The 27,662-nt window shown below is 36.7% G+C and overlaps 1 protein-coding gene across 1 annotated transcript in view; it reads right to left on the minus strand.

Moving 5' to 3' along the window:
- Positions 1-363: 363 nt before the first annotated feature.
- TFCP2L1 (transcription factor CP2 like 1) overlaps positions 364-27,662 on the minus strand; it is a 44,342-nt gene continuing 17,043 nt past the window's right edge. Inside the window, exons 3-15 of the mRNA XM_088146420.1 lie at positions 21,748-21,824; positions 19,991-20,096; positions 19,307-19,413; positions 17,466-17,618; positions 15,059-15,169; positions 12,792-12,883; positions 11,421-11,469; positions 11,231-11,324; positions 10,866-10,956; positions 10,439-10,539; positions 8,161-8,303; positions 4,442-4,493; positions 364-3,790 (exon numbers count right to left, since the gene is read on the minus strand). Of these exons, the coding sequence (XP_088002546.1) occupies positions 3,753-3,790; positions 4,442-4,493; positions 8,161-8,303; positions 10,439-10,539; positions 10,866-10,956; positions 11,231-11,324; positions 11,421-11,469; positions 12,792-12,883; positions 15,059-15,169; positions 17,466-17,618; positions 19,307-19,413; positions 19,991-20,096; positions 21,748-21,824 (1,214 nt within the window). The 3' untranslated portion in view covers positions 364-3,752. The remainder of the gene's footprint in view (positions 3,791-4,441; positions 4,494-8,160; positions 8,304-10,438; positions 10,540-10,865; positions 10,957-11,230; positions 11,325-11,420; positions 11,470-12,791; positions 12,884-15,058; positions 15,170-17,465; positions 17,619-19,306; positions 19,414-19,990; positions 20,097-21,747; positions 21,825-27,662) is intronic.

A 27,662-nucleotide genomic window follows, 5' to 3' on the forward strand; every position in this document is an offset into this window, starting at 1 on the left:
TTATCAATTTTACTGAAAATTGTGAGTGCCTTTTAGCTGCTACCTTGTTCCTTAATTCATGATCACATAAAATAATTTCAGTTTGCTTTGCTGTTAAGTTTTTACATTTGGTTTTTGAATACTTTCGTTTTTCTTCTGTTGTTCCACAGTAGCAGAATCTGGTGAGACAACAAATTAAGCCACCTCCACAAATTTGTCAGTAGAAATCTACTCCTAAAAAAAAATTCTGTACAGTCTTCACTGTGAAAGTAATATGTAAGTGGCAAAAAGATGGTTCTGAGACAGAGTCAATGAAATTAAGCAGAAGGAACTAAAATGATTAAAACACCTGAAACAGATAACGCATCTGCTTCAAAACCAGAATTATTTTTTACAAACAAGTTTATTGGAGCACAGAGTCGAATTACAGCAAATCTTTTCTTCTGTACAACAGTAGAACGGCCAGTGCAAAATATGTATTTTTAAAAACCTATAAACAAACATTCTGGCACTTTCACTGAGAATTCTTATCCTGGGCCTCCATTCTCCCTTCATTTAAATCACAATTATAATTGTTGTGGTGTTACACAGCGAAGACAAGAAAACTCCCATAGCCCTTCTGAAAGACATAAATACCTACTCCAATCATCTGAAGATATTAAACATTTAGAGAGATTAAGATCAACCAGACTTCACAATAAGACAAAAACTAGGCATAAAACAAAGCACAAAAGCACAAACATTCAGCATACATCTTAAAAAGTCAGGCATTGATTTAAAGCTGCTTTTCCTGAGAGACAAGCACTATTAAAAGGTATCACAGCCACCAATTTCCTTGTGGATACCAAACATTTTCATTTCCCCAACATTTTCTCTCAAGCTTCAGGGTCAGTGCGAGAGAATATGGACAAGATCTCACGGGTGTAGATACTGCAAGATAATGTAATGCCTCTGGCATCAATTTCCCATAAGCCTGTCCCTTGGTTCTTGCCACCCCCAAATTTGTTTACAGATTTAAATTTTAAATGGAAAGTTGGCATGCTGCCTAACCATTTCCAGTTTCCAGCATCTTCTTTATTCCCACAGGAAGGTGCCTCCAGACCTCACATAGCTGGGCATACTGACCACAGCAGATATTTGTGAATGGGCAGCCCCAGGATGGCCATTTTGGGAAGATTTTCTCTTCCTCTCAACTCTTGTGTTGAGTCTCAACATTCCAAATGTGTCCTCAGCTCAGAAAGACCGGGGTCCTCTCTCCTAGAGGTATTTTGAAGCAGTAAAACATCAGCACTATTTAATAAACCTCAGTCGGCTTCCTTATTGGTTACAAGAATTAACATGCAGCACTTGAGAGGTACAAATAAGGCAGAAAAATATGTTGCCAGTGACACAAATGGTTTTACACTTTTTAACCTGAAATAACAAGCTTTCTCCATTTTTTAAAAAACAACAACATTTAGCTACCGACCTGCTATAAAAGCTGTTCATTTAAGGAAGTAAAAAAGACATGGTGATCTTTACCAAGAGCACAGAATTTATACTTCTGTGAAATGCAACACACAGTTATGAATGTGCTAAATGTGATTTTGAACCAAAATTGGGTTCTTCCATGATATGGTTCCATCAGAACTGTTTCAGAGAGTATAATAGTTTAATATTTTGCTTTATTTAAGAGATTGAAGAAGGCACAAAAATATAAATCAGTTTCCAGTCTAAGGATTCATGCCTACATATAAGGATTCTGGCCATGGGCACTTACTCAACAGATGTCAATCAAATGTTGCATGATGCAACTGCATATAGTCTGTCATCTTAAACCAGTGGTTGTCTAGCTCTGTGTGCATAGTCCCAGTCCAGTGCCTAGCGTGCAGTCATAGGAGACATATGTCCATTAGCTTTCTTTATGCACATTTCTGATCCAACAGGGAATTTTGTACAGAAGCCTACTTCTGCACACCCACCCCATTCACTCGATCAGGTGCAAGGGTCCAGCTTAAATGCATGTAAAACACATAATATTAGACATGTGTCTATCCAGTTTAATGTGATTTCTATGCAACTAGAATAATATTTAAACACAAACGTTTCATACTGTTTAAAGTCTGTTCAATGCCAAATAACCGCAAGAGACACAACTGTGTCATTATGAAAAGGCACTTAGGCTAGCAAATTACACTTGTTGCTCCAGAAGCAGATGATTACCCTTACAAGTTTTGAGTAAAGAGTTGTGTCTTCCACTACAATGAAGGGGCCTCACTATTTTTAAGGAAACAAGCAATATGAAAAAGGGGTACAACTGTTTTCCTAAAATGAACAGGCAATATCTAAGAGAAGTGGGAACAATGTAAGATCTGCCTCTCCCCACTCTAAAGGTTAGAGATGTGAAAGTCTGGGGGGAAAACAGACACTTGGGGAAGGAACTTTAACATACAATTAATAATAAAGCATGTACAATAGGTTACCCTTCATGATTAGAAAGGATAAAAAAACAGAAGTGGCAAGTCCACCCATCTTTCTTATTTTCCTTCCTTACCAACAACACTCTCTTCAAAGCTTTGAGATGAAAGTATGGACTCACCATCAGAGCTATGGAATGACAACAGAAAGAGTTTTTTCACACATAGCCATGTTATAAGTCCAAGGCACAAAAGCAGGTCCTTCCTGACTATGCCTTTAACTTTCTACCTATACAAGTGAATTGAGCCATTTTACTTTAGTTGCAGAAACTATGCTTTATCTAGAACATATCACTGGCTTAAAAGTAAAGCTTAATGGCCACCCTTGAGTGTGGTTAGGTTTTTGTTTAACAACAGGCTATGCACACATACAACCATTTTTGTTGTCTTTCGAAGTAAAATCTCACCAAGTCCCATGAGGTGCATTGCATTTCTCTCAGCTATAATGGTGGGTAAGCCAAACTTGCAATCTCCCATTTTCTTATCCAAGAGTCAGCCCTTTTCCATGTATCCAATAAACCAGAAGAAAAGCTGAATTGTATGAAGTAACATAAGCTAGATACAATGAGGTGCATCATTCAGCTGTAAGTAAGGTCTGACCCTGTTTGTCCTGGTTTTAGTTTGAAGTCTGAAGCCTGTACAGAAGAAATGAATTAAAAGTTTAAAAATAGAGGCTGGAGGCATTAAAGTTCAGGAAAAAAAAAAGGAAAAAGAAAGCCCTTGTTAATAAGAACAGAGTGCAGAAACAACATTTTCTCACAATGAGCTTAGAAGATAGTTTCTTTGCTTTGAAGTAGTGTTTATCAATCTTGGCAACTTTAAGATGTGTGGACTTCAACTCCCAGAATTCGCCAGCCAATATGTGGAATTCTGGGAGTTGAAGTCCACAAAGTTGCCAAGGTTGAAGAATTTAAAGGGAAAGCAGTACAGATTAATGATAAAAGCCTGCAACTGACTTCCTATAACTGCCTGGAAAGAGAGGGGACAATAAAGTAAGCCCAGTTAATTTCAAATCCATATTCAGGATGAATTCCAAAACTTGATGGTTTATTATATCAGCTTATTTCATCTGCTCATTTCAAGACTTTCTTAACAAGGAACTTGAATCAAAATACCACTAGATCAATAACAAACTGAAGGCATTATGTGGTTCTCAAGACTCCAAAAACTACAGATATTAATCTTATTGTTAGGGCATTTGGTTAATAGGAGTATTTTATCCAATGAATTTTCTGTCTTTCCAGAATGAGTTGCAGGAAGGAGGGTGAGACATCGTGATGTAAAGCTGTTCCAAGTCCCAATATACAGACAGGTGGGTCATTTCAGAATGATATGGTAGCCATCGTTACTTTCAGCTGTAAGAAAAGGGAGAAGAAACCTGTCAGGGATTCATTGCAATCTTTGTGTTTTCAATCCTATAAGTATCTACAATTCTACAGTCTGTACTTTCCTCAGATTCTGGTTGCACAACAGGAGACTGTAAAAATGCCATTCTGCAAAATGGTATTGGGAGGGCAACTCAGTGTTAAATTATAGGATGTGTCTTGCTAGAAAATACAAACTATTTCAGTGGAAGGCAAGATATGTACATGTAGATAGAAGATGGCCTATCCTTTCTCTCATCCACAGTAATCAGTCATAAAAAAACAAAATGAAAGATCAGCCTAACCCCAAAGCAGACTTTTGCAGTTTCCCTCCCAGAACACCTACCCAATCCAGCAAGTAGCTTTTTACTAATTTAGGCTGCATTTTGACAGATTCCCATTCATAATGTTCTAAGAATTGTTTAGGACCTCTTAACCCACTGGGAGAAGCAACTGGAAGAACATGATCATTGTTTTTAGAAGAGGGCTCCATAGGTTCCATCTAGCTATCTGTTCATGTTTATAGTTGAATTTTGACCAAAGAACTTAAGAAAAATGCTTATAGCTTTGCTTCTTGCTTCTTGCATCTCTCAGTGTGAGACCCAGAAAAATGACCATGGCAAGAAATGTATGTAGATATACCTTTTAATGTAGAGATGATGAAACAAGATTCATCTTGAAAGTTTTGTACCATCTGGATAAGGAGACAAATGGAAGAGGTTTTTCTTTCTTTCATGATACATTTTTCTATTAAGCTTCATTCAACAAGAAAATGGTTATCAGGTATGGGCTGAAAAGCTCCGGACGAGCTCCAGATGGCAAAAAAGGGTATATTTTTTCATGCCACCTAGTGGTTTTCCAGATGTCTGTGGCTCTAAATAAGGTGCTACTATTTTGAAAAGAAAATCGTGCAGAGATTATCTCAGTATTTCTCAACCTTGACAACTTTAAGCTGTGTGGACCTCAGCTCCCAGAAGTCCCCAGCCAGCACACTGAGAATTGAAGTCCAGACAGCTTAATGTTGCCAAAGTTGAGAAACACTGGATATTAGTATTAGCTAATCAGACTATTAAGGAAGGAGGATTCCCATTCTAACTTGAGAAGTAAAGGGCTAATTCTAATATATTTGCCAGCATGGCATGGTCCCAAGAGCAAACCTTGCAGGACTCTCCATGCTGCTTCCTTATTTTATTGAAAATTGGAGGTTCCTGGAGAATTGATGTTGAGGGATTCACTCACAACATACCAAACCCAAATTAATGCTCAAAAGAGAAAAAAACCCAATTCCTTGATTTAAAGGGCTGCAGGGGGTGTTATGTGTTAGATTCAAATATCTGTTACTATAAATCTGAATTTAAATCATTAAATTCTGTCTTTTGTGTCAATTTACCTAATGATAATTGAGTGTTTATGTTATTTACTTCATTTCAAATGATGTCAATTGACACAAATTAGGTACAAACATCAAGTGATATCACAAGTGCAAAGGACAGCATAGACAGGCTTCAGAAAGAATGGATTTGTGCATTATTTCTGAGGTAAAACCTGAACTTAATCTGTAGCACCTGAAGCCTGTTTAAATGGAAGAGTTGAGCTTTACTCTATGTTATATACACATAAAACATTTTAAACTAAATAACTACCATGAGACAGTATGGCTGTGCAAAGTATTCAGAAGAAGTGCTTTGTAGACCACATTAGCATGAAGAGCATTATCATGCCTTCAGAGCATTAAAGTCATCATGTCCTTTGCCAGGGCTGTGCAACTCCTTCAAAAGCTGACCTGGCACGTGTTTGCACAGCCACTTTGTTTCTTTCACAGTCTCGGCAAAAATGCCCATGTATGCCTCTGCAGATAACCAAGAACGCGGTTATCGTTGGTAGAACTCTACAAGTCTTGCAAAGCACACAACTGCTGTAACGGTTTGAAGAGAGATGTTTTGTACTACTCATATACTTTGCAAAGCATCTGTTTTGAATATCTCGCACAGCCTTATAAAACAGTTCACCAAATGGACAAGGTTGGGAAGTAGAAATGTGTCAGACTCAGTGCATACTTTGAAACATATTATTATTTCAGCAATACAGTTAGTTACAAGTAGTAGATAGCAATTTTTTGGTTCTCCTAAGAAGTTGGACTCTGAGAGTTGAGAAGGAAACTATGGCAAATAGCCTCACTTAGGATACTAGATTTTTATGGCATAATTTTCATTATTTGTGAACTCCAACTTCAGGCTTTACCTATTTGTCTTTGGTTTCCCTCCACCCTTCCTTTTATCATACACAAAAGTACCCATGTAGGAGAAAAAAAGTTGAAATTTCCATTGCAGGAATCTTCTTTGGGCTGTAAAAATCACATAACACAACAACAACCACTACTACCATTACACATATATACACACAAACACCATTCTGGAGATACAAAAGGAAGCACATCTGTTTTAGGTCTTGAAAATAAAACTTTCCAATACAATATACTAACATTGTTTAATGGCATGATGCCCAAGTACTGAAATGTACAAGTTGATTGTAAATGTTTACAGACATCAGTACAATTAGCACTTAACCTTTCTAGGCATTTGTTCAGATTGCAAGGTGTTGTAGAGCTCATAGGTGACAGTAGGATCTATCTCCATTTCCCTATTACAGTTCTCACAGGCATTTAAAATTTCTTCTTTCCCACTCATTTTCCAAATATTGAAATATTCACCAAAATTAAGGTCAAGGCTACCAACAAATACATGCACAAATCATGCATGAAGAACAACTACTGTAGTTGGTGCCTTGCATTTACATCCCTGCTGCTGCCCTGCCACTAGAACACAAAAATAAGGCAATAGCAGTTGTTAATCAGTAACCTAAATATTTAATGAAAATCTTTTTGCACCAAAGCTAGTCCAGGCAATTCCACTTTCCAAATGCTGCCTTAAAGCACTTCATGACTATTCAAACGTTACAAGTTTCTGATTCATCACGGTGAAACAGTGGAGCCACTTTCAGAACAAACATTACAGGCTTGATCCATAACTGCATGGGAATTTTGTGCTTTGCTATAACTCCAGTCCAGAGGTCAAATACAATGAAACTTCTTAAGTGATTCTGAAGCATGAAACAGGCTACTCAGAAAAAGCTGTAATATTTGCCATGTAAATACAGAGTATAATGAAGTGAGATATATTTAGAAGTAGTTAGAAGAAAGCAGCTGGATTCCTTTCCCCCATTTGCCCCAAAGCAAATGTTGCCTCTAAGAAAATTCATGGTTATCAGGGCTGATATCAGTTACTTTTACCAAAATATCCTGCATTTTTATATCTTTTAGTGTTCATATACTGCTGTCTAGGAACACCTGTATCCTTTTCTTTACCCTGTCTATTAGAAGAGTCAAAATCTATCTGCTATAGATTTTGCAGTTGAAATCAATTTCTAAAATGTAAATTGATGGTCTGACTTGCCTTATTTATTACTCATAACTATATTTAAACCTATTTATGTAATAATATTTGTGATATAACTACAAACTACATGTTTGAAGACTGACTGAGCAGTTCAAACTAACAAGATTCTTTAAAAATTATTTGCTTTAAAATTTGCCTCCAAAGGCATCAACCTATTAAGTGTTGATCATGGATTTCAGATTCCAAAGCTAAGAACATGCCCATGCTTTATATAAGTTATGACACTGAGGGAAATTACTGACTACAAAATTAACAGAACTTTAAAAAAGAGTCATATGACAATATTAATATGAGTAGGTAAAGAGTTGAATTTCTACTATTTTTTCCAGTTATACAAGAGAAAAGGTAATGGCAAATGTTACTACCCTGATTTCATATTAGGTCACAAAAATCCACTCCTGTCTTATTCCAAACTTTTGTCATTTCAGTCATTAACTGGGGGTGGGGGGTGACTTTATGCTACTGCTCTTAAACAAGCGAAAGTCAAAATTCCTTACTAGTCTACTGCAAATTATCACAACTGTTACTAGATTTCCCCACCCATGCCTTAATTATCTTTCAGTACTTGCCTTTTTTAGGCAAGAGAAAAATTAGGCAATTTTTGGTAATATTGTCTTATCTGTCTATTTATTTGCAGGGCATACTAACTGAATTCTCATCTGTTGATTATACTCACTTTAGTCCCATACAAATTCTACCAGAAATTTCTGATTTTAAATATTTCAAGGGTCAAGACACTGTAATTGGTGGACTTTAAAAAAAACAAGTTGTAGAGTGATCAAGACATTTTAGTATTTTGAAGCTAAGCAATTTGAAAGGAACATATAATCTAGAATGAACAAATAAGTCAATGGTGAACATCAAAACCCAGTATCACATGGAAAATATTCTAGTTAAAACTCTTACCTCATTGCTCACTAATACATGGATCCCTGTAGGTCCCTGCCGATAGATCCGGTTTATCTGCTGTGGGGAAATACTGTACAAGTTTGCAATCTTCTCCATCAATTCCAGTGTTGTTAACTCTTCTAAGAAGATAGCATGGTATACTGCAATAGTATTGGGGAAAGAGCAACTTTCAGTTTTTACAACACTAGGACAGGAGAGGACATACTGGCAACTTGCAGATGACATGTGATTATGTGAGACCCCTTTTTTGTTACATGGAAATTGCAGCACCAAATTTTAGCTGCCTAGTTTTTCTGTATATTTTTGGTGGGACGTTTAACACACCTATAAAAGTTGTGGGAGAAGAGGGAATCGGGCCAAATACCACAGAATTGTTGCTGGTTATATCACTGCTATGCCTTCTGCAACTCTTGCTTACCAAAACAAAAAACAAAAAAACAAAAACACACACCTAACAACAAACCAGAAAACTTTGCTGCCACTGTCAAGATGACATATATACAATTTAAGACAGAATCTTAAGCTAATGAGCTTAATCTCTTCTCTTGTTTGCCTTCATCTCTTGTTTATCTCAATACGCACCAAGAAACCAAGGCTAAGAACAAAAGGCATTTCAAATTTAAGCTTACCTCTTGTTTTAAGTTCACGCTGATAACAGAAGAAAACCATTCAGACTGCCTTAACAGATTGAATGCATTTTAAAATCTGCACACAATTAAACTGTCTATTTTAACATAATTGTAAAGGTTACAGAGTAGTATTGTTGTCCTAGCTAATGCAGCTAACTGCTCCAGGTCAACACATTACTTGAACAAGATCAGCCCATAAATTATTTATAGTGTATCTTAGGGGACATGTTATTTGCATTTCATATGATGCAAAGTACCTCTCCTATATTTCATTCATTTAAAACTTGACCAAGAGAGTTGAAAATCATGCTGATTAACACACATCTTTTCAAAGGCTTTGCAGGTGGCAGACAAGAAATTTTTTGATGCCATATGTCTTCCAGGGATAGCCAAAATCCTCTCTTGAAGCTAAATTTCTTAGAGCCCCCTGTCTGCTTCAAAAGATAATTAATGGATTGCAAGCCCATCTCTAGCCCTCAGAAAGTGGTCCTGTAGATATGGTAAAATACTGATTACTATATCTATCTTACACTCTCCAAACACCTAACTCCTTGGAAGTATCTGCCTGCCTTTTGGGCTGAATATTTAAGCCCCAAAACCAACTCATCTACTTTGCAAGGAGACTGAGAAATGGGAAGAATCTTTTCATTATCTGAGGAGGGAGGGGACACTATGGAAATTTATCTTAATTATGACTAGGGGTAAGATTAAGGATGTGCCTCCACCACAGTATCTGGTTCAGATCCTGATTTGGTGATTTGCCACATACTGTTTTGGAGGCCATTTAATTCATTTCAGAACTGGATTAACATTATAGACAGAATCCTCCTAATGAAGACATGATGCCTGACAAATTTCAGATCAATAGGGATCAGTTAGATATATTTAGATTTTTTTAAGGAAGCTTTCGTAGTTTCTTAGCAGAATTTGAAGGCATGTTTGTTTCTTCTGCATGAATGTCAAGTCTCCCAAGCTTCCAAAAGATAGTTATAACTATTTTTGTAGAAGGTGAGTCTTCAAATTTGGGAGTTCAGTGGAGATAATTTGCTTTCCTTTGAGGGTGGATGGCAATTTATGGTCATGGCATATATCACAGCAGTGTTCATAGATAAAATTCTGACAAATTTCAGATATTATAGGGGCAATGGATGTATGATAAACAAAAAACATTTTCACAGATTTTTTTTTCTTTACATGCTTTTGATCATGGGAAGTGCAATAGAGCAGAAGGAAGATATGAAGCAACTAGTGGCAAGGACTGTAATTGGAAAGCTCTGATAAAACCACTCGCTGTGATTAGAACCTAAAGCTGTCACTCAAAAATTACAACTCCCATCATTCCACCTTGGAATTTTCCTTATTCAAGAGTTTCTGGATTATTGTATTAATTTTTATAAAAACACTGTATCTGTGCTATGGAATCACTATACAAAACTTCAGGAGAGCTCAAGTTCTACATATGATCCATTTTGGAGAACCTCTGGACATGTCCTGAATCTTCCAGAATGCATCGAATAGGAGTTCTCTGAATCTAATGCAAATGCTAGATTTATATGTATTATAAAAGTAGTTGAAGCTTCTTAAATTTTATGAAACACATAATAAAGCTCTGAAAAGGCTTCAGATTCTGCCCAAATGACACTTACTACAAAGATTACCATCTCCATTCTCTCGTTTTTGATGAAGATGAGACCGATTTTGCTCAGGTTCTTGACAGACATAAATGGTCATCTTAGGTCTTACATTTCTATGGGCAAAACAAAGTTTTCTGTTCAGTTTTGGCATTTTAAGCAGACATACAGTTCTCCAGCCTTAATCAACGACTTTAACATGACTGCCCAAGGATATGATCAGTATGACTTCTGATCACTGTATAGAAAGCCAATGAAATTAAACAGTTTGGTGTTTATGGTGAAGGTGGGGGGGGGGGGACATCACCTATGATGCTTACCAGCAGCAGTAGTAATCACTGATGATGCAAAGTTACAATATTAAATTTGGGCCTCTATCTTCCACAGTATTCACATATCTCAATCCACAATAACTGGTGTAGGAACAAGAACTGTAACAAACCTTCCTTTAACTGCATTAAAAAGTCGAATGCCATCAGCCGGGCCACAAATCTGAACAAAGTCTTCTTTGGACATCTTCAGTAAGTCGGCACCTATACATTTCAAGCAAAGGTGATTTCCTTTTTCCTTCCAAGAGCATATCTTAAGAATACAGATCCACCTTTTACAGATGTGTTATGACAGATACTTGCTGACTATACATTCTAATTAGAAAGCAGGGAGGACACAGACAGAAAAGGAGGAGTTTTGCACATAATCATCAGAAAGCTATTGTATACAAATATCCATAGTTAACTACTCTGCAGAATACATGAACTATCCAAAGTACAGGCTTATCCCTGTTAAGCGTACATTAAACACACATACCTGAGAAACTTGAAAATAGTCTACAGAACTGAGAAAACCTATTTCGATGAAGCCACTGCTGAGCATCTTGAATAGAAGCAGAGGGAAGGAGATGCTACATTGCAAAAAGAATAAGAGGGTCTTGAAATGAACTGTTCATCAGTGTCCTAAAAAAGAAAAGCACCACATTAACATGATCTCAAATACTTACATCATTGCCGGGAGGCAGGAGCTCCACCTGATGAGTTGGAGAACTGTTGCTAAAAAACGTATAGAGTTGAGAAAAAAGAAAGTATTTTTAAATCTCTCATTAATAATGTTGGCCACTCCCCCCACCTCCATCATACAATCTGGTTGACATATTAAAACATTTAAAATGAATTTTCTTTATTCAATTTTTTCTAAATTTGAGCCATGTGTAAATGCAAAGACACTTGCTCCTGGTTTGAATAAGATCTGCTTGAGTCTTATCAAGCATCTGCACTGGTTAATGTCCACAATAAAGTTTTAAAATAAAATATCAAGCATCTAAACTGCATCTTGGTTTTTTAAATCAATATGTCCTTACTTGGAGCTGAATCTCATTCAAGTGGTGGAAAAAGCTTTGGCATGGGCCAGGTCTCTTCCTTCAAAGGTTGCCATCTAGCAGGTCTTACAAACCATGCCTTTTCCATAGCAGCCCCTACTCTGTGGAACACCTTTCCCTTGGGATCTAGCAGTCCCCTCTCCCTTTTTTGGCTTTCCAGAAGGCTGTAAAAAGCTGACTCTTCCTACAAGCATTGAGATAGGATGAGGTTGGAGCCCAGGGCCTGTATTTGGTGATGTATTGGAGAATGTCAGGTTCTGTTACAGTTTTTTGGGTTTTAGTATTGTTGCGAGCTGCCCAGAGTTGTGGTTCATAAGATGGGTGGCCATATTAAATAGATAGGTAGATAGATAGATAGATAGATAGATAGATAGATAGATAGATAGATAGATAGATAGATAGATAGATAACCATTACCATTACCATTACCATTACCATTGTAGATTACTATTCTAGCAAGGTTTGCTCACATTTATTTATGATGACCAGATCTTGAGATCCAGGGGTGGTATATGGATCAGACTAAGACTGAGGGGAATATGTCCACATCTTCACTTAGCCTTAAAGCTTGCTATAGAACTAAGCGAATCACCATCTCTCAGCCCAACATATCTCACAAGATTGTTATAAAGCTAAAATGGGGGGCGTGGATATTGCATATTGTATCTTGAGGTTCTTGAAGAAAGAATGGACATATATATCTAAAATAAAACTTCACCCTGTCTCCTCGCTAACAGTGGGAAAAATTCATCCAAAAACTCTCTGACATGCATACTCTCTTACGTACATAGCTTTCAAATAAAGCAGAGTTGTGCAAGAGCTCAGCTGCGGAGGAATGGATCTTGCAATCTCAGTTCATCAACATTAAGCTGGGCCTGAAAGCCAGGTTAAGCTTCCTAATCTTTTACATTCGGAAGTGTTTAGAACACACAACCATAAAATCTCAAAATTGGGGTGCCTCTGTCAGCAGAAAAGATAAAAATATTTATCACGTACCCATCTCCAAGGCTGAAGCTGTTTGGAGAGCTGTTGTAATTTGGAGACGGAGCGTTGTTCACTTGATAAGGTACATCTGGCCACGGGGAACACTGTTTAAACAAAACCAATTTGCTGAGAAAGAAAATCAGAAAATGCAATCTCATTCTATTTCAAAACTAACTATTATTGCATCATCAGTAGTAAAAAACATATTTATCATCACCTAGATACGTACTCTGACTTTGAAATTTTCTAATTTCCAATGGTAATCACATAAGCACTGGAATTCAAGCAACTACTCAAATGTTAAGAATAAGCAGGGAATTAACCTAAAATTAGTCTTCTTAGCATTGTAGCTTTGTACATGGTGGAAACATACAAACAAAAAAACCTACTTGAATTGTATGTTCAATAGGAAAAAGGCCTGCCAATTTATAGAAGCCAACACAGAATACAATACATTGCAACCCCTTTTTACTATATACAACCATGTCATTTTTTAAAAAAAATGTACAAAATGAGTCTTACAAGAAAGCTAATCCAAATCTATCCACTCCCTTTTTATGCAGAAATCATTTTAATCCTATGCTTAAATTATTATGTACTATTATATAATTAAATTCTTAGCAAAATCTAATGTTGTAGGAGTAGATGCTTGTGCAGCTGAATGTTCCCTCTTTCTCCTCCACCCCCATCTCCCTCCAGCTGTGCTTCTGAAATATGCTTTAGAAATTCCCATACTATTGGGAGCAGAATTATGGGTTTGCTAGTGGCTGTATGGGCTGCCACAACTGTGCCAGTTAAAAGGACTTCACCATTCATTTTCAGTGATACAAGAGGCAACCTGTGCATAGCCTTAACATCTTTCTTCACGGTAAATACACACATTAGCAAATATTTAACTTTTCTGAAACAGGGACTATTTGACTTCCTGTTTCAAGGTGCTAAAGGTCATTCTCATCAACAGCAGGCCACCTTAATCTAGTAGTTCTTTAAAACTAGGTCACTTTCCATGCAGAGGTCTCACTGCCCTGAACTATTAGGACACATAATATAGCTGGCTAAATGACACAGACAGACATAAAAGGTTCTATGAATGAAACAGCAAATTTGTTTCAGCTCTTCTTTAAACATTAACTTTACCCTACTTTTTCAATAGTTGTTTAATCTGGGTCTTGCAGCAACCTGAACTTTAAGACTAAAATGTCAAAATCCAATTAAGTCTCAAAAGAAGAATGAGACCAAAACTTCTCTGCAGACACAGAAAACAGCTGCATATTGATTTAATTTTACTTTTGTGTGTTTAGATTGCCCAATAATGAAATGAAATGAAATAAACTACACAAATAAAACATAAAATCTAAAATGAATTAGAAGAGTTGAAGAAAAAAAATCTTGAAGATAGAAATAAGCAGAAGATAACGCAGTAAGATCCGAAAATTATTTTTAAAAGATTTAAAAACCTGAGATCATCAGAAGACCTTCACTGTGTGCTGAAAAAACCATAACATATATATCAGTAAACCTCTCTAGGGAAGTCATTCTATAATCTGGATGTCCCCATTGTTAGGGCTCTGCTTCTAGTAGCAATCCCCCTCATTCAGTGGGGTGTTCATCAAGAGGATTGTGTTCTTTCTCCGGCACAACAGCACAGCCATTCTCCTTCTGTACACTCAGCCTGGCACACTGTAAGTATCATTCTGAGGGGATCTGCAGAATTATGCATTTTGAGATTACAGCACAATTGCACACGTAGCCTTAGGTGCAAAAAGGTGGTGGTGGTGGTGGTGAAGATGATGATGATGATGATTCAGGTGGCAAGTTGGAAGGGGAGTGGGTGGAAGTTTGACCTCAATTCATTGCCAAAAGCGGCTTCTTCACTGCATCTAATGGTAGGGCCAGTCCTGTGGATTTCAGAAAATTACCTTAGTATCCACATGGGGACAGTTCAAGTAACCTGACTCCAACTGGCTTAGAAAGTTAATATTAGCTAGCCTGATACTTCACGATCCAGTAGAACCTCCTTTTCAGCTCTTTCGAATGTTAGGAAGCATCATGACTGTTTATAGCGCTTTAGGATGTATCAGTTTTGAATTCAGGTCAAGCGGGTCATGCTGAGCACCACCAAAACTAAGAAAGCAACAGTGCCCTGTTACAGACTTTAGCCCAATGTATCATTTTACTTCAGAAATGAACACTCTACAATATTGCCTTCTATACATATAAACTATGCAGTCTCTTGCATGCAATAACCATAAAACACTGCAACTCTAGGACAGTGGTACCTCAGTGAGAATGGTTGTATCATAGGAAGGCTGATATTTCTCCCTTTCTTGAGTGGTTTTCTTCTCCATTTTTTCTCTGTCTGTTTTCTGCTTCCTATCTGCTCCTTTAGGCTATAAAAGCACATACAAGATTTAGTTTATCTTAAGCCAAGGACTGTTAAACAGAAAGTGCAGATGGTTTTCTTGATAGCTGAAAAAAGTGACATTGAGGCATAATTTAATGGACATTCTTCACTTGTGTGTATTTGCCATGAGGTACAGAACCGAAAATTATTTTTGCAAAGCTGGCATGGGGAATCTCTTCCAGGTGTTGCTGAACTACAGTTCCTGCCTGATACGGTTTGGGTGAGAAATGCTGGTAGTTCAGCAACATATAGAAAGTGCTACGGTTTCTCCACCCCCAGTGCAGAATACTTTCCATTAGCAATGGTATCAGGTTGTCCTAGTATTTAGGACAAATCCAGCTTTTCTTCTACAAACCTCAGTGATTAGCCACTCAACGAACCTAGAAGGCTCACAGATACTGCGATATTAAATGCCATCAAGTGAACTTAATGGCAGAGAGGATCCTATTTTTATTGGCAAACTGCCTTTTATAATTTTAAATTTATTACATATAAAGCAGGATCCCCCAAAAGTGTCTATATCCCACTCTCCATTCCAAAAATCAAACATACATAGAGACCCACACACACATACACACAGATAACCTTTGATAAGACAGTGCCCCAAAGCACATGCCCGCCATCTTTCAGAGGAGCATAATCTATTATGTTAATTACTGCTGGCTAATATTCCAATTTGCTCAGTGATAGTTAGGATTTAATCTTGTTTCTAGTTTTTAACATATATTACTCTGGGAATTGGTCCAGAAGGGGGATGCAGAACATGGAGTCACACAGTAATGAGCACATAAATACAGGAAGGAATAGGCCAAGTCACATGAGCCAAGCTTCTTCATATAAATGCACAAATTATAGGGGACAAACAGGGAGAACTAGGAGTCTAAATGCAAATACAATTTAGTCAGCATTACAGAAATCTGGTAGGATGAAACTCATGAGTGGAATGTAGGGGTTGAATGATATAACTTATCCAAAACTAATACGCCAAACAAAAGTCGAGGAAGAGTAGCCTCATATGTGTAAAGTGCACACATGTGCTGATATACAGGATTTTCAGCATGAGTGTCTATTTGGGAGGACTTTGTAAGAATACAAGGAAGGGGAAACAGTGAAAATAGTATTATAATGGGGTGCTATAGACCACCAAGACAGTCAGAACCGGATAATCCCTCTTGGACAGCTTACAGAACTTGCAGGGAGAAGAACCATAGTGATCATACAAGACCTCAACCATCTGGAAAACTGTGGAAACCAACTGGGTCAGCACTGCAAGGTCTTCAAAACTGGGCTTGCTGACTGTTTCATTTTCCAGACAAGAGAAAAGGAGACAGGCTTTCCTATATCTGATCCTAACCATTTGAGAGTGCTTACCAAAGAGGTAAAAGCAATGGGAACTTTGGGAAAAAGTGACCATGTCTCCTGAAGTTCAAGTTATATCAAAAACAGAAACGGAAGCAGTCATTTATGCACCCTAGATTTCAGGAGAGCCAATTTACACAGAATTAAAGAAGTACTAGGCAGGATCCCATGAATGAAATCCTTATGTGCAGGTTGGGAACTTTTCAAAAATAAGATATTGGAAGTACAGTTGTATCCCATTCTAATGAGAAAAAATGGAAGGTGAATTGGAAACAGTTCTGGATGTGTAGGGAGCTTTTCAATGAACTAAGAGTTGAAAGGAGCATATAGAGGAAACTGAAGATGGGTGTATTCATCAAGATGTGTAACAGCATCTAGCTAATATCTACTGAAAGAAAGTTAAAAAGGATAAAGCACAAAAGGAAACTCAGGCTCATAAGTGAACTTAAAAGCAACCAAAACCTTTTTTTGGCTATAGCAGTAGTAAAAGGAAAAAATGGAAGTGTGGGCCTGCTGTTAGGAGAAGATGATATGATAGCAACAGGTGATAGGAAGAGGGCAGATTTATTTTACTTTGCTCAGCCTTCTCCCCAAAGGGGATCTATTTGCAAATGGACCTAAGCAGAATAAGTGACAAAAGGAGGGAATTACCACCAAGGGAAACTAAAGAGATGGTTAAAAATTAATGAAAAATCTAATATGTGATATGTGATATCTGTCATTTTCACTGAATAGTCTCTCCCCACCCCCAATTGTGCCAATTTAAGCTACATACTTCTTTCTCTTTCTAAGACTCTACAGATCCCCTCGTATCTGTCCAACCATCCTCTCTTCAAGAAGGATGAAGGAGAAGAAAAAAAGAAACATAATTTGTAGCTCCTCCTGATGGCACAAAATGAATGGAAGTCAGATTAGCCACATACCTTAAATACTTTGATCTGGCAGCTTGCAGAATGCAAGTGTTCTGTATACTCGCCGTTTTCATTCTGTTTAAATGTATCCATTTGTATTCGGAACGGTACCCCTTTCTCCCCTCCATGTTTCCTTGGAGTAAATTCCGTACTAATACAGTGTACCTAGCCAAAAGAGACATGCTTAGCATTCATGTCCTAAATCATGCTGTTTGAGATTTGGGGATTTTTTATAATAGAAATATTTGACAAGCCCCATGTGGGAAAGCTGAACCAATAATGTAACCTACTGCTTAGCTATGGGAAAGGAATCAGTATTACCCAAATTACATTCTCCTTATCATCAGCTCTTCTCCAAAGTAGCTATTTCCTTCTACCAAACATTAAAAAATGAACAGGATAACATTTGCCCTATCATTATCTGTCTGATGGCTAGATAATGCCAAAAGTATTAATAATTAAAAGTCCACTGGTAGTTTGGACATTACTTCAGTATTGCTAACTGAATGCAGATATTGTTATGTTCAGGTGTTAGGGCTTCTTTTAATACTTAGAAAAAAGTTGGCTAAACATTTTTTAAAAATTTGTCTGACTCACTCTTTATTCACTCTTTATCACTCCAGAGATACCCTTAAGCCCTCAACATTAAAGAAAAAAGTATTTTACTCCTCTGCTTGCAGAAAAATGAAAATTATGTAATCTCACAATAATTGGAATATAAAGGGCATAATATCGCCTATTTGTATCTTTCATTAGTTGAACTGAATTTTTTGATAAAGTTAGTGTTATATGTAAACTATGATTGAATGTTGAGATATATTGTTCTGGGCTGTTATCTTGTACTCTTGTTTCTTTCTTGCCTTACAGAATATTAAAAGAAAAAAAAATCAATTGAATGTATTGTGGCATATATGTAGTATGTGCTCCTGAGGTCAGCAAGACGGTACCTGCTCTCAAATCTTTGCATGTCAGGCAATTTTCCTTCTGTGCAAGTGAATGAAGCTATGTAGGCTTTGGTGGAAATGGTGAAATAAGACAAGAAGGGGACTTTGTGTATTTTGGCACCATATCAGCTGCCTGAGGACAATAAGCAGTCACATCCGGCTCTCAGCCAACCTGCAGCTCTCTCGCCATCATGCCACTGGTGTGCAGGCTGGAGAAATGTCTGTGCTTCAGGGAGCCCATCCATTCTCCCACCTCTGAAGCTCTATCACCTCTTCTGCCCTCCAACCTGGCACAGTCAACCAAGTGGCCTCCTCTGCACTGCCACCATCTGGATGCTTAGCTGATAAAGATAATTTATAGTCCCAAAGGGGATTCGTGCCACTGTAATTTGGAGCCCAAGTTAAAAACTATACTTACTGTAATGGAAAGAAAGGTGGATTGGGGAGGAATCCATTTTTAAACATAATTTAAGGGCGATCTGTCATGCCCATTTAATAAACAGCCATGTGTTTAGAAGTGTAATTTTATGAGCAATCTCATTTTTATAGCAGCCATTTGAGTGCTACCATTCCTCAAATTCCAGACTCTGCACACAAGCCCCCAAAGGTTGAATGTTGCTGTTAAATGCACTGTATATTCCTATCTTCTCACAATTTATTATCAATATGCAGATTCCAACCTCATTTTAAATTATATAGAATTACTTCTTTCTGCTTTGGCATGCTTTCTAGGCAACACGGAAAGAAATACCAATTAAAGTTAAAAGGAGGTTGAACTAAAATTCTGCACCCAGATTCTCAATTCCATATATTCTCAACCAAATATGTCCCAAAGAACATGAAAGAATAATGCTCTCTATTGACCTGAGATAAAATGTATTCCGCTTATGGGGCATTTTCTTTCCTTACCTGAATAAATGCAGATGCTCTCTTAGATGGATCCCACAGAAATTCAACTGTATTCAACTGCGTGGGACTTGCTCTGGGATCTAAGATACCAACTGACAGTGGGATATCTGTAGAAGAAAACCCCTAAAATATTAAAAAAATTAAAATTGAAGAGCAGAAACATTGCAATACAATCACCAGATGCATTTGAAAGACCAGCCTGACCAGAATCACTACTAGCTGCAGAGTAAGAAACTTGGTCTTAGAGTTTCCATCTGAATGGGACTCCTGGAGTCGTATTTCACAATCCTGGAGAGCTAAAGTTTTCCCACCCTATTTATACCTCTTCTGGCTTTCATTGTACAGATATTTCTAAAGAGTTTGTTTATATTATCAGCAAAAGTGGATGTGGTTATATACAAGCTGCTTTTCTAACAGCTTTACCTAAAAGGTGGGGAATAAATATATTAATGGAAAAAGATAAATACAATTTATTATATGAACGAAATGAAATCTAACAAATGAATGAAATGAATGAAATCTAACACAAACAAAACATTGTTGGTTACTTCAAGACACCAGCTCTTATCCAATTTGTAAGTGTCATTATACTTTTTACAAAGGATACTTTATACCCGTTGTATTTTACAGGTAAGTCATACATCCAAGAAGGAAGGAGCAGATATCATAATGAAAAGTTCTCACCTATGTCAAGGATGCGGTCTCCAGGCCGACTCCATCTCCAGCCTTCTAGCTGTTGGTGCTCAGTATACTGCAAGCGCCGATCATGAAAAACTACCCGAATAATGCTCTGTAGAGAGAGAAGTGGATGAAATAATAAAGGAAGCTAGATGCATACATTTTAAAAAAGTACGATTCTAATTCTAAAACAAAACTGATAAATTGCAATGCGTATTTTATTTAAGGGGATGCGCAAAAATCACCCATCACCATACAAAATAATATTTTAATTAAAATAAAATAAAATTTCTATTCAGAAAATATTGACAACCAGACATCTGGGATCTGGAAAACTCTATTGTTTAGTGCTATGGTATCTTGTCATGTGGTATCCATAGCAGATAGCTAGATCTCATATCCCACTTCGTAAGTCATATCTTACTGTCACTACTTATTTTGAACAAACCCTTGAAAGAACTAAACATCAAGAAAGTGGAATATTTGGAGAAAGTTTGAGTAATAGAATGGAAATCAGTATTCTGAAATCTTCAGGAACTGCCACAAGATAAAAGCAAGCAGCTTTTGTAATATGGGATGTTAATTATTCCTCTTTATTTAATCAGACCATTTATTAAGGGAGAAGAACTTAGAAGTTAAGATTTATATCCAAATGAAGAGACCAAGAGAGATCCAAAACAATCTGTGTTCTAGATATTGATTTTCATGTTATGAACGGTAGCCTTGCATGCATGTTATAAACTAGATGCATTGAGGATCGAATGGCATTTTGTAGGTTGTGCCTCTGATTGCAAAGTGGCCTGTTAAATTTCTAGCACGATTCATGAAGTTTATGTACATTTGTTTGGGCAGAGTAGAAATATGCAGTCATTTTATTACATGTTTGGATTCCAAAATACAATATATAAACAAACATTGAATTCTTAAGTGACAGAGAAACTCCCAATTATAATAATAAATTGTTCTCAAGTCATAAATTCACTGGCCTGGTGTCCTGACCAAGTAGTCAGCAAACTTTCTGTTACCATACACTGGGACAAACATGGCAAACTCTGGATGTTCTCAAAGACCACCCTTTATAGACCAACATTTTGACTGGCAGCAGTGGTGCAAAGACAGTCATTGCCTTGGTAAATCATGGTTTGTATTTACCTGCAATAAAAAAGTCAGTACCCCTTGATTTTATCTTTAATAGATGTTGCACTATTGCAAATAAGGGAGCAATCAGGAAATGTAGATGCTATTTCAGTCCAAAATATGTTTAACTTTGTGACCACAGGACGAAAAGTCTACATCAGTCGTTTTCAAACGGTATTTATTCCTAGGGATTCCTCAAACAGTGTTCATAGGGGATTCTTCAAAAAGAACCATGAGGTATTCAATGTTCCTTTAAAATGATTTATGCATCATGAACAATAACGTAGAATCCAAAGGAATCCTGGATTCATTCAGGTTCCTGGGGCCCAACAGACTAGATTAACAGTGTGTCATGTACAAAAACTGCATCTAGAACTGATTGTGGAATATTCTAACATGCAAAGGGAATCTGGCAGAAAGGCACAGATTAAATACTTCCAGATAATGTATGAAGATAGTAGCTGGGGAATTTAGAAAACCTCTGGCTTACACAAAGCCCTGAAGTTCCAATTAATCAGGAAACAGAGCAACCACTATGGCCCTTTTACCCTTAAAGTATTTTCCAGCAGCATAATCTATATCCAGTAGCGTGCCTATATGTGGCAGCAGGAAGAAAATATCCTTACCTTTACATATTTTGTGTTTAAATCTTGAAACTCTCCCAATTTCCTATTCTCAAGTAGACGGATTTCATATGACTGACCTAGGAGTTCAAGGAAACATTTCCAAGTTGTTTAAGCATGTTGCAGCAAGAATAGCAAGAGACAGTTGCACCAGCATCAATCATGCTTGGGAGAGGTGTTTTGGTGTGGGGTTTTTTTTTTTTTTTGGACAATTTTCTCCTAATAAATGGTCAGACATTATTGCAACTTCTCCCTAATTAAAATATTGTGTTTTTGGTTACATCAATGATGTGGATATTCCAAAAATTTAGAACCTTCTAATTACTTCCAAGAGAACTTGAAGCATATTACATGGTCTAATTGTCATGTAATCATTTGGAAGAAGTCTTCTTAAACAGCTACATCCTTCAAACCAGCTGCAGCTCCAAGAATACACAAGCTTAGGAAAATTTTCTATAATTGTTTCACCAATATGTGTTTTTTCACTGTATTGTACCATCAGAGTGAGATATTCTACCATTTAAATCCACAGAATTTGACAAATGGATCTTTGCCTCAGGAATTATCAATAGAGGTTACTACTATAACTACTGAGACGAATCCTAAAATAAGGGAATAAGCCCCACTGGGCACTTCTGAGTAACCATTCATACATTTGCACTGTTAACATTTTCAAAAGCCAGAAATGTTTTTGCTAACTAAAAATAGATGGATAGTAGTTACTAAACACTCCAGAGAATTCAAATAATGACCTAAAACTGTTTTTCATACATTGCTGCAATTAAAGAGCAGCTATAACGATGGAATTAGTCTGTCTCTTCTCTTTCTGGGTTATTTACTAGTTTTCTGAGGATCACACGTATGAGCACCCAATGACAAGATCAGATCTTTAAATGGTTCCTAGTAGCGTAACTATGTATCATAAAACTTCTCAGCATGAAAATGAGCAGGTATGTTTTTAGTAAATAACAATGACTTTTCATTAATTCTAGAAATAGCTTTGAACATTTGTTTTGTTTTAGACTTGTCAGATGTTGCTATTAGAAACACAGTTAAATCTGGTCAATAGTCTTTCAAAATGGTACAAAACTACTACAATTAATTGTAAGAGTTCAATGCAATATAAGACCTCACATAAATTAAATCTGTTCTTCTATCATCAAAGTAAGAAATTGGCATGTATTTCCATGAATATAAGCCTTATCAGAAATATAAATGTATTTATTTTGGATATAATAAAGTTTGTTTGGTAACCAAATGTTGGGAACAAGAACAAAATTATAAATACAATAAAATAAGAAACAGACACACAGAAACTGGTTTTTCAAGTTCCTCTTGTAATCACTTCCCCTCCTTGCACAAGAATGCAGTTCAATGTATAACAAGGCAATCTAAAATGATAATCAGTATGACTTCTGGTTTGACCAGTGAAATTGATCTTCTAAAGAAAATTGTATCTTTCCCTTCTGGGAGAAGATAAAAATGCTACATTTCTGGAACTTTGTCCAGAAAAAATAGATTGTTTAAGGTTACCCAAGTACTGTAAACACTTTACACCAAAGTTCAAGTGATATGGGACCATGAGAACTATGGCATTAGCTATGGCTGTATGAAGAGCTCAAGAATAAGATGAAACTCTCTGAAAGAAAAGCAAACAAAAACCCAACAAAAACCACTATAATCATTAGTTTATAGAATAGATCTTCCGTGTAACTCCATACACTTTATTAAGATTATCAAGAATAAAAAGAGATTCACTACAGAACACTTTAGCCCTTGTTTAATCTTCTTTATTCTGATGCAGTTAATGATTAGTTACTCTCACCACAAATCAAATCATGCCTTTTATCAAATTGTGCAAAACAGTTCCCCCCCCCCATTTTTACTCAAGAAGTGTCAGAATTGTCATGGGAGAGAGATATGAATTAATCAGTTGATTCTGTGTAGTACTGATCAGTACTATAAGTACTGCATATGGCATAGACCTGAAAACATCATGCTGAAGTTAAGCAGGTCTGAATATGACTGGTACTTAAATGGAAGGCTGTCTGGGAAGTGTTATGAATGCTCCTTGAGTTCCTTAATTAAAAGGATACAATACTCTAAATAAAATATATATTAAAATGCATGTTTAGTTGATTTACACTAAATAAAATTTTTAAAAAAATTATATTAACCAGAAAGATTGCATAGGTTGTCATAGTTCATAACTGTCTTTTTACTTCTCATAACCTCCAAAATTCTGGGAAGTCAATGAAAAGCTTCAGTTTTGGTGAGTAAGATAATAAAGTCCTGCTCAAATCAATATATCCATTTAGTTTTCATAGCCACTTGCATAGCAGCACGTAAGTGTTATGCCAAAGTCTTCTTTTGGGACGTTTTTCCAGTCTAGTGTATAGGCCTGAATCCCTTATTAAATTCCTTACTAGATTTGCAATTAACTTTAAATGTTGTACTGGCTGCACCATCATGAATGCTAAAGCTGCTACTACCATCACTTAGAGCAGATCATGTTAGCAACAATTTAAATTACATTATTCTAAAACTAGTACAGGTAGTCCTCAACTTACAACCACAATTGGGACTGAAACTTCTGTTGCTAAGCAACGTGGTTGTTAAGTCATACCCAATTTTATGACTTTTTTTGCCACAGTCATTAAGCTAATCACATGGTCATCAAGCAAATCCGGCTTCCCCCGTTGACTTTGCTTGTCAGAAGCCCCCTGGGAAGGTCACAAATGGTGATCACGTGACCCCAGAACGCTGCAACCATCATAAATACATGCCAGTTGCCAAGCGCCCAAATTTTGATCACATGACTGTAGGGATGCTGCAATGGTCCAAAGTGCAAGTACCAGTCATAAGTCATTTTCTTAAGCACCATCGTAACTTCGAACAGGCATTAAATGAATGGTTGTAAGTCAAGGACTACCTGTAATGCATTTTAAATTATGATAGCAGACAACTACTTTTAAGTGCCAAAAAGACAATTTAATTAGTGCTACTGAATTATAATTCAGAGAAAATATGCTAAACCTAGAAGCTAAACTGGTTTCTTATCTAAGACAAGATTGTGATGATGTTGATTTCTGATGCAACCCAATAATTGAGAGTATGGATACCTTTCAATTCAGTTGTAGTCTGTTTCAATGCAGAGGCTTCAGGCCAAACTGACAAATATGTTTTATTAATATTTTGGCAGCTGGAGGCATTCCATTCTTTCAGTAATAATTCATGGAGATCTGATAAATATTTCATTTAGATTAACAAAGGCTAAAAATATGACATACAAATATGAAACAGAACTGGAGCAAAGGTATTACATGGGAATTTCATTTTAGCATAACACTGCCCACATTATTTTCCAATTTAGCATACAGGTGAACAATTTAAATTCTGCAGCAATTAGCAGCCTGATGACAGACACTAAAGACTTCTCATGCAATCATGTGTGGCCTTCAGCTATATATTTTTTAAAACTTTCTATGTTCAGGCAACACTTCCCATAGAATCTGTCTATGGCCAGGGAAATATCATCACAGAAAACCAATGAATAGCAGGGGATTCCAGGTAATGCTGTAGGCTACAGTCTACATTAAGCTTGCATAACAAACTGGCTGAGCTTTCAGGCTAACTTGAAAAATGAATACCTACCCTAACCTCCTAAACGATAGCTATCTTTAACGAATATTCATTACCAAAGTCTACAGCAAGGAATGACATATTTTTGTGTTACATTTCCTTCTGAAATCCACTGGATATCTATCTATCTATCTATCTATCTATCTATCTATCTATCTATCTATCTATCTATCTATCCATCCATCCATCCATCCATCCATCCATCCATCCACCCACCCACCCATCCATCCATCCATCCATCCATCCATCCATCCATCCATCCATCCATCCATCCATCCATCCATCCATCCTCTCATGCTTTCCAGGAAATCTCACTGGTTTTAAATCAAGGATAAAAAATATGGTGCCTGCAGTATATGTACAGTACTGTACCCTCAAGTCCTCTCTTAATGCTCACTAGGCTTCCTATCTCACCTGACTGTTTTAAAAACTATTTTTAATGTTAAATAGAAATCTGATATGGCACAAAGCAGCATACTTCTAGCACTGTATTTATTTTTAAAAATGCCTTTAAAATGTCACACAAACCCACACTGGAATGACAGAGAACATCCTTGGGTACTAACTCATCTAAAGAGACGTATTATAGTGGCCATGTCATCACATGTTCTCAAGATTCAAAATGCACCCCCGATCAAAAAAAGCTATCTACCCCTCATTTTAAGTAATTCAATCCATAATTCTATTATCCCCACTCTGCGCATTAGAGTTCGACATGATAATGACTCTCCAATAGGTTGTCCAGGTGTGCTTGTTTTGCTTTTACATGTAAGTTGGTCATTATTACTATATAGTAATTGATTCAATCTTGGAAACAGACAGCTGAAGCTATCACTGAGTACATTCAGATAAACAGCTCACCACAGGAGTTAAACAAGCAATTTCCTTTAGGCCCCTTCCTTTTTCAGCTAATGCTGAAAAGAGATTAAATATGGGTTGTCCTCATTTAGCAATCACTATTGGGACCGGCAACTTAGTTGTTAAGTGAACTGGTTGCTAAGTGAAACCGCAACTGTGCTTATGAACTTACTTCAGCTTTCCTTTGCTTTACAGAGCTGTGAAGGTTGTAAATGTGAGGACTGGTCATAAAGTTACTTTTTGATCATCATTGTAACTGTGAATGGTTGCTAAACGAGGCAGTTGCTAAACAAGGACTACTTGTATTTATAGCCCACCTTTTCTTACAAGCTGAGCCAAGTGTGAAAGTTAATTCTTACACAATCAAAAGTAAAACAGCCTGATATTAGGCCATTACCAAAACAAGGAACAAAAGGATATTGTATCATCTGTTCAAAAGAAAATAGCTTTTAGTCGTTTAAGTAGAATGGGTGGGGAAAAAGGCATAAGGAACTGAATATTGACTATGGTATAAATAGAGCTCACATTTGATACACTGCAATCATTGGACTTCTTTTGTAATAGGTCATAGACTTGCCACAATAAATCTGCTTATCTGTGCCTTTGTGCTCTGGGAAATATATTATTGTAATATTTTTTATGGTCAGCTGAGAGAGGACTGACGCTAGGTCAAGACAGACCAGAGCAAAAGGCTTTCATACAGTACTACTAAGCAGGCTATAATATATATGAAGTGTGGTTCCACAATAATAAAAAAGTAGTAAAATCAGCTTGGTTCACAATGTTCCTAAACTATGTTATATGAAGCAATTCCACCTGTCTTCAAAAGAATTTTTATGAGCCTTTTGCATCAAGTAACGCCATTTTTGCCTGCAATTAAAAGCCTCATAAATAAAACAGCAGTACATTTGAACACTTAGGGCAAAAAAGCTGCCTACTAGCAGTATAAAATACAAATAAAATGTTTGAAAGTTATGTCATAATAACAACAAAAAAGGCAGCTTTTTTCTTTCTTGTTTGGGTTAGGGTCATGGCAAATGCCACCACCAACTATGACAGAACTTCAGGCTCCCTCATAAACTTGGAATTACTGGATTGGGAAAAAAATTGGCTTAATGAATGAGCCTCCAGTCTTCCCCCACTTCCAATTTCTAAGGCTCAGAGGAAAACTAACAGCTGTTTTGCTAATGACAGCATCTTGGATGTAGAGAGGCAAAAAATATTTATTTTTTGTCACCTTTTAGGATAAAATCTTCCCAAGAAAAAGCTCCTTAAAAAACAATAGGAATTAGAGATAAAACCCATAGACTTCCAAACTAAAATATTTGTTTCCCAAATCACTAAATTAGCTCTCCTATTTTGGTTAGCTGCTGCTGTACCAACTACTACAGTATATCTGTTCACATATCACATTGAAT

The sequence above is a fragment of the Python bivittatus genome, unplaced genomic scaffold, assembly GCF_059951505.1.
Source record: "Python bivittatus isolate LINGU-HERP-01145 unplaced genomic scaffold, Pbiv_v1 ctg000480_np1212, whole genome shotgun sequence".
In the NCBI taxonomy this organism is placed as follows: Eukaryota; Metazoa; Chordata; class Lepidosauria; order Squamata; family Pythonidae; genus Python; species Python bivittatus.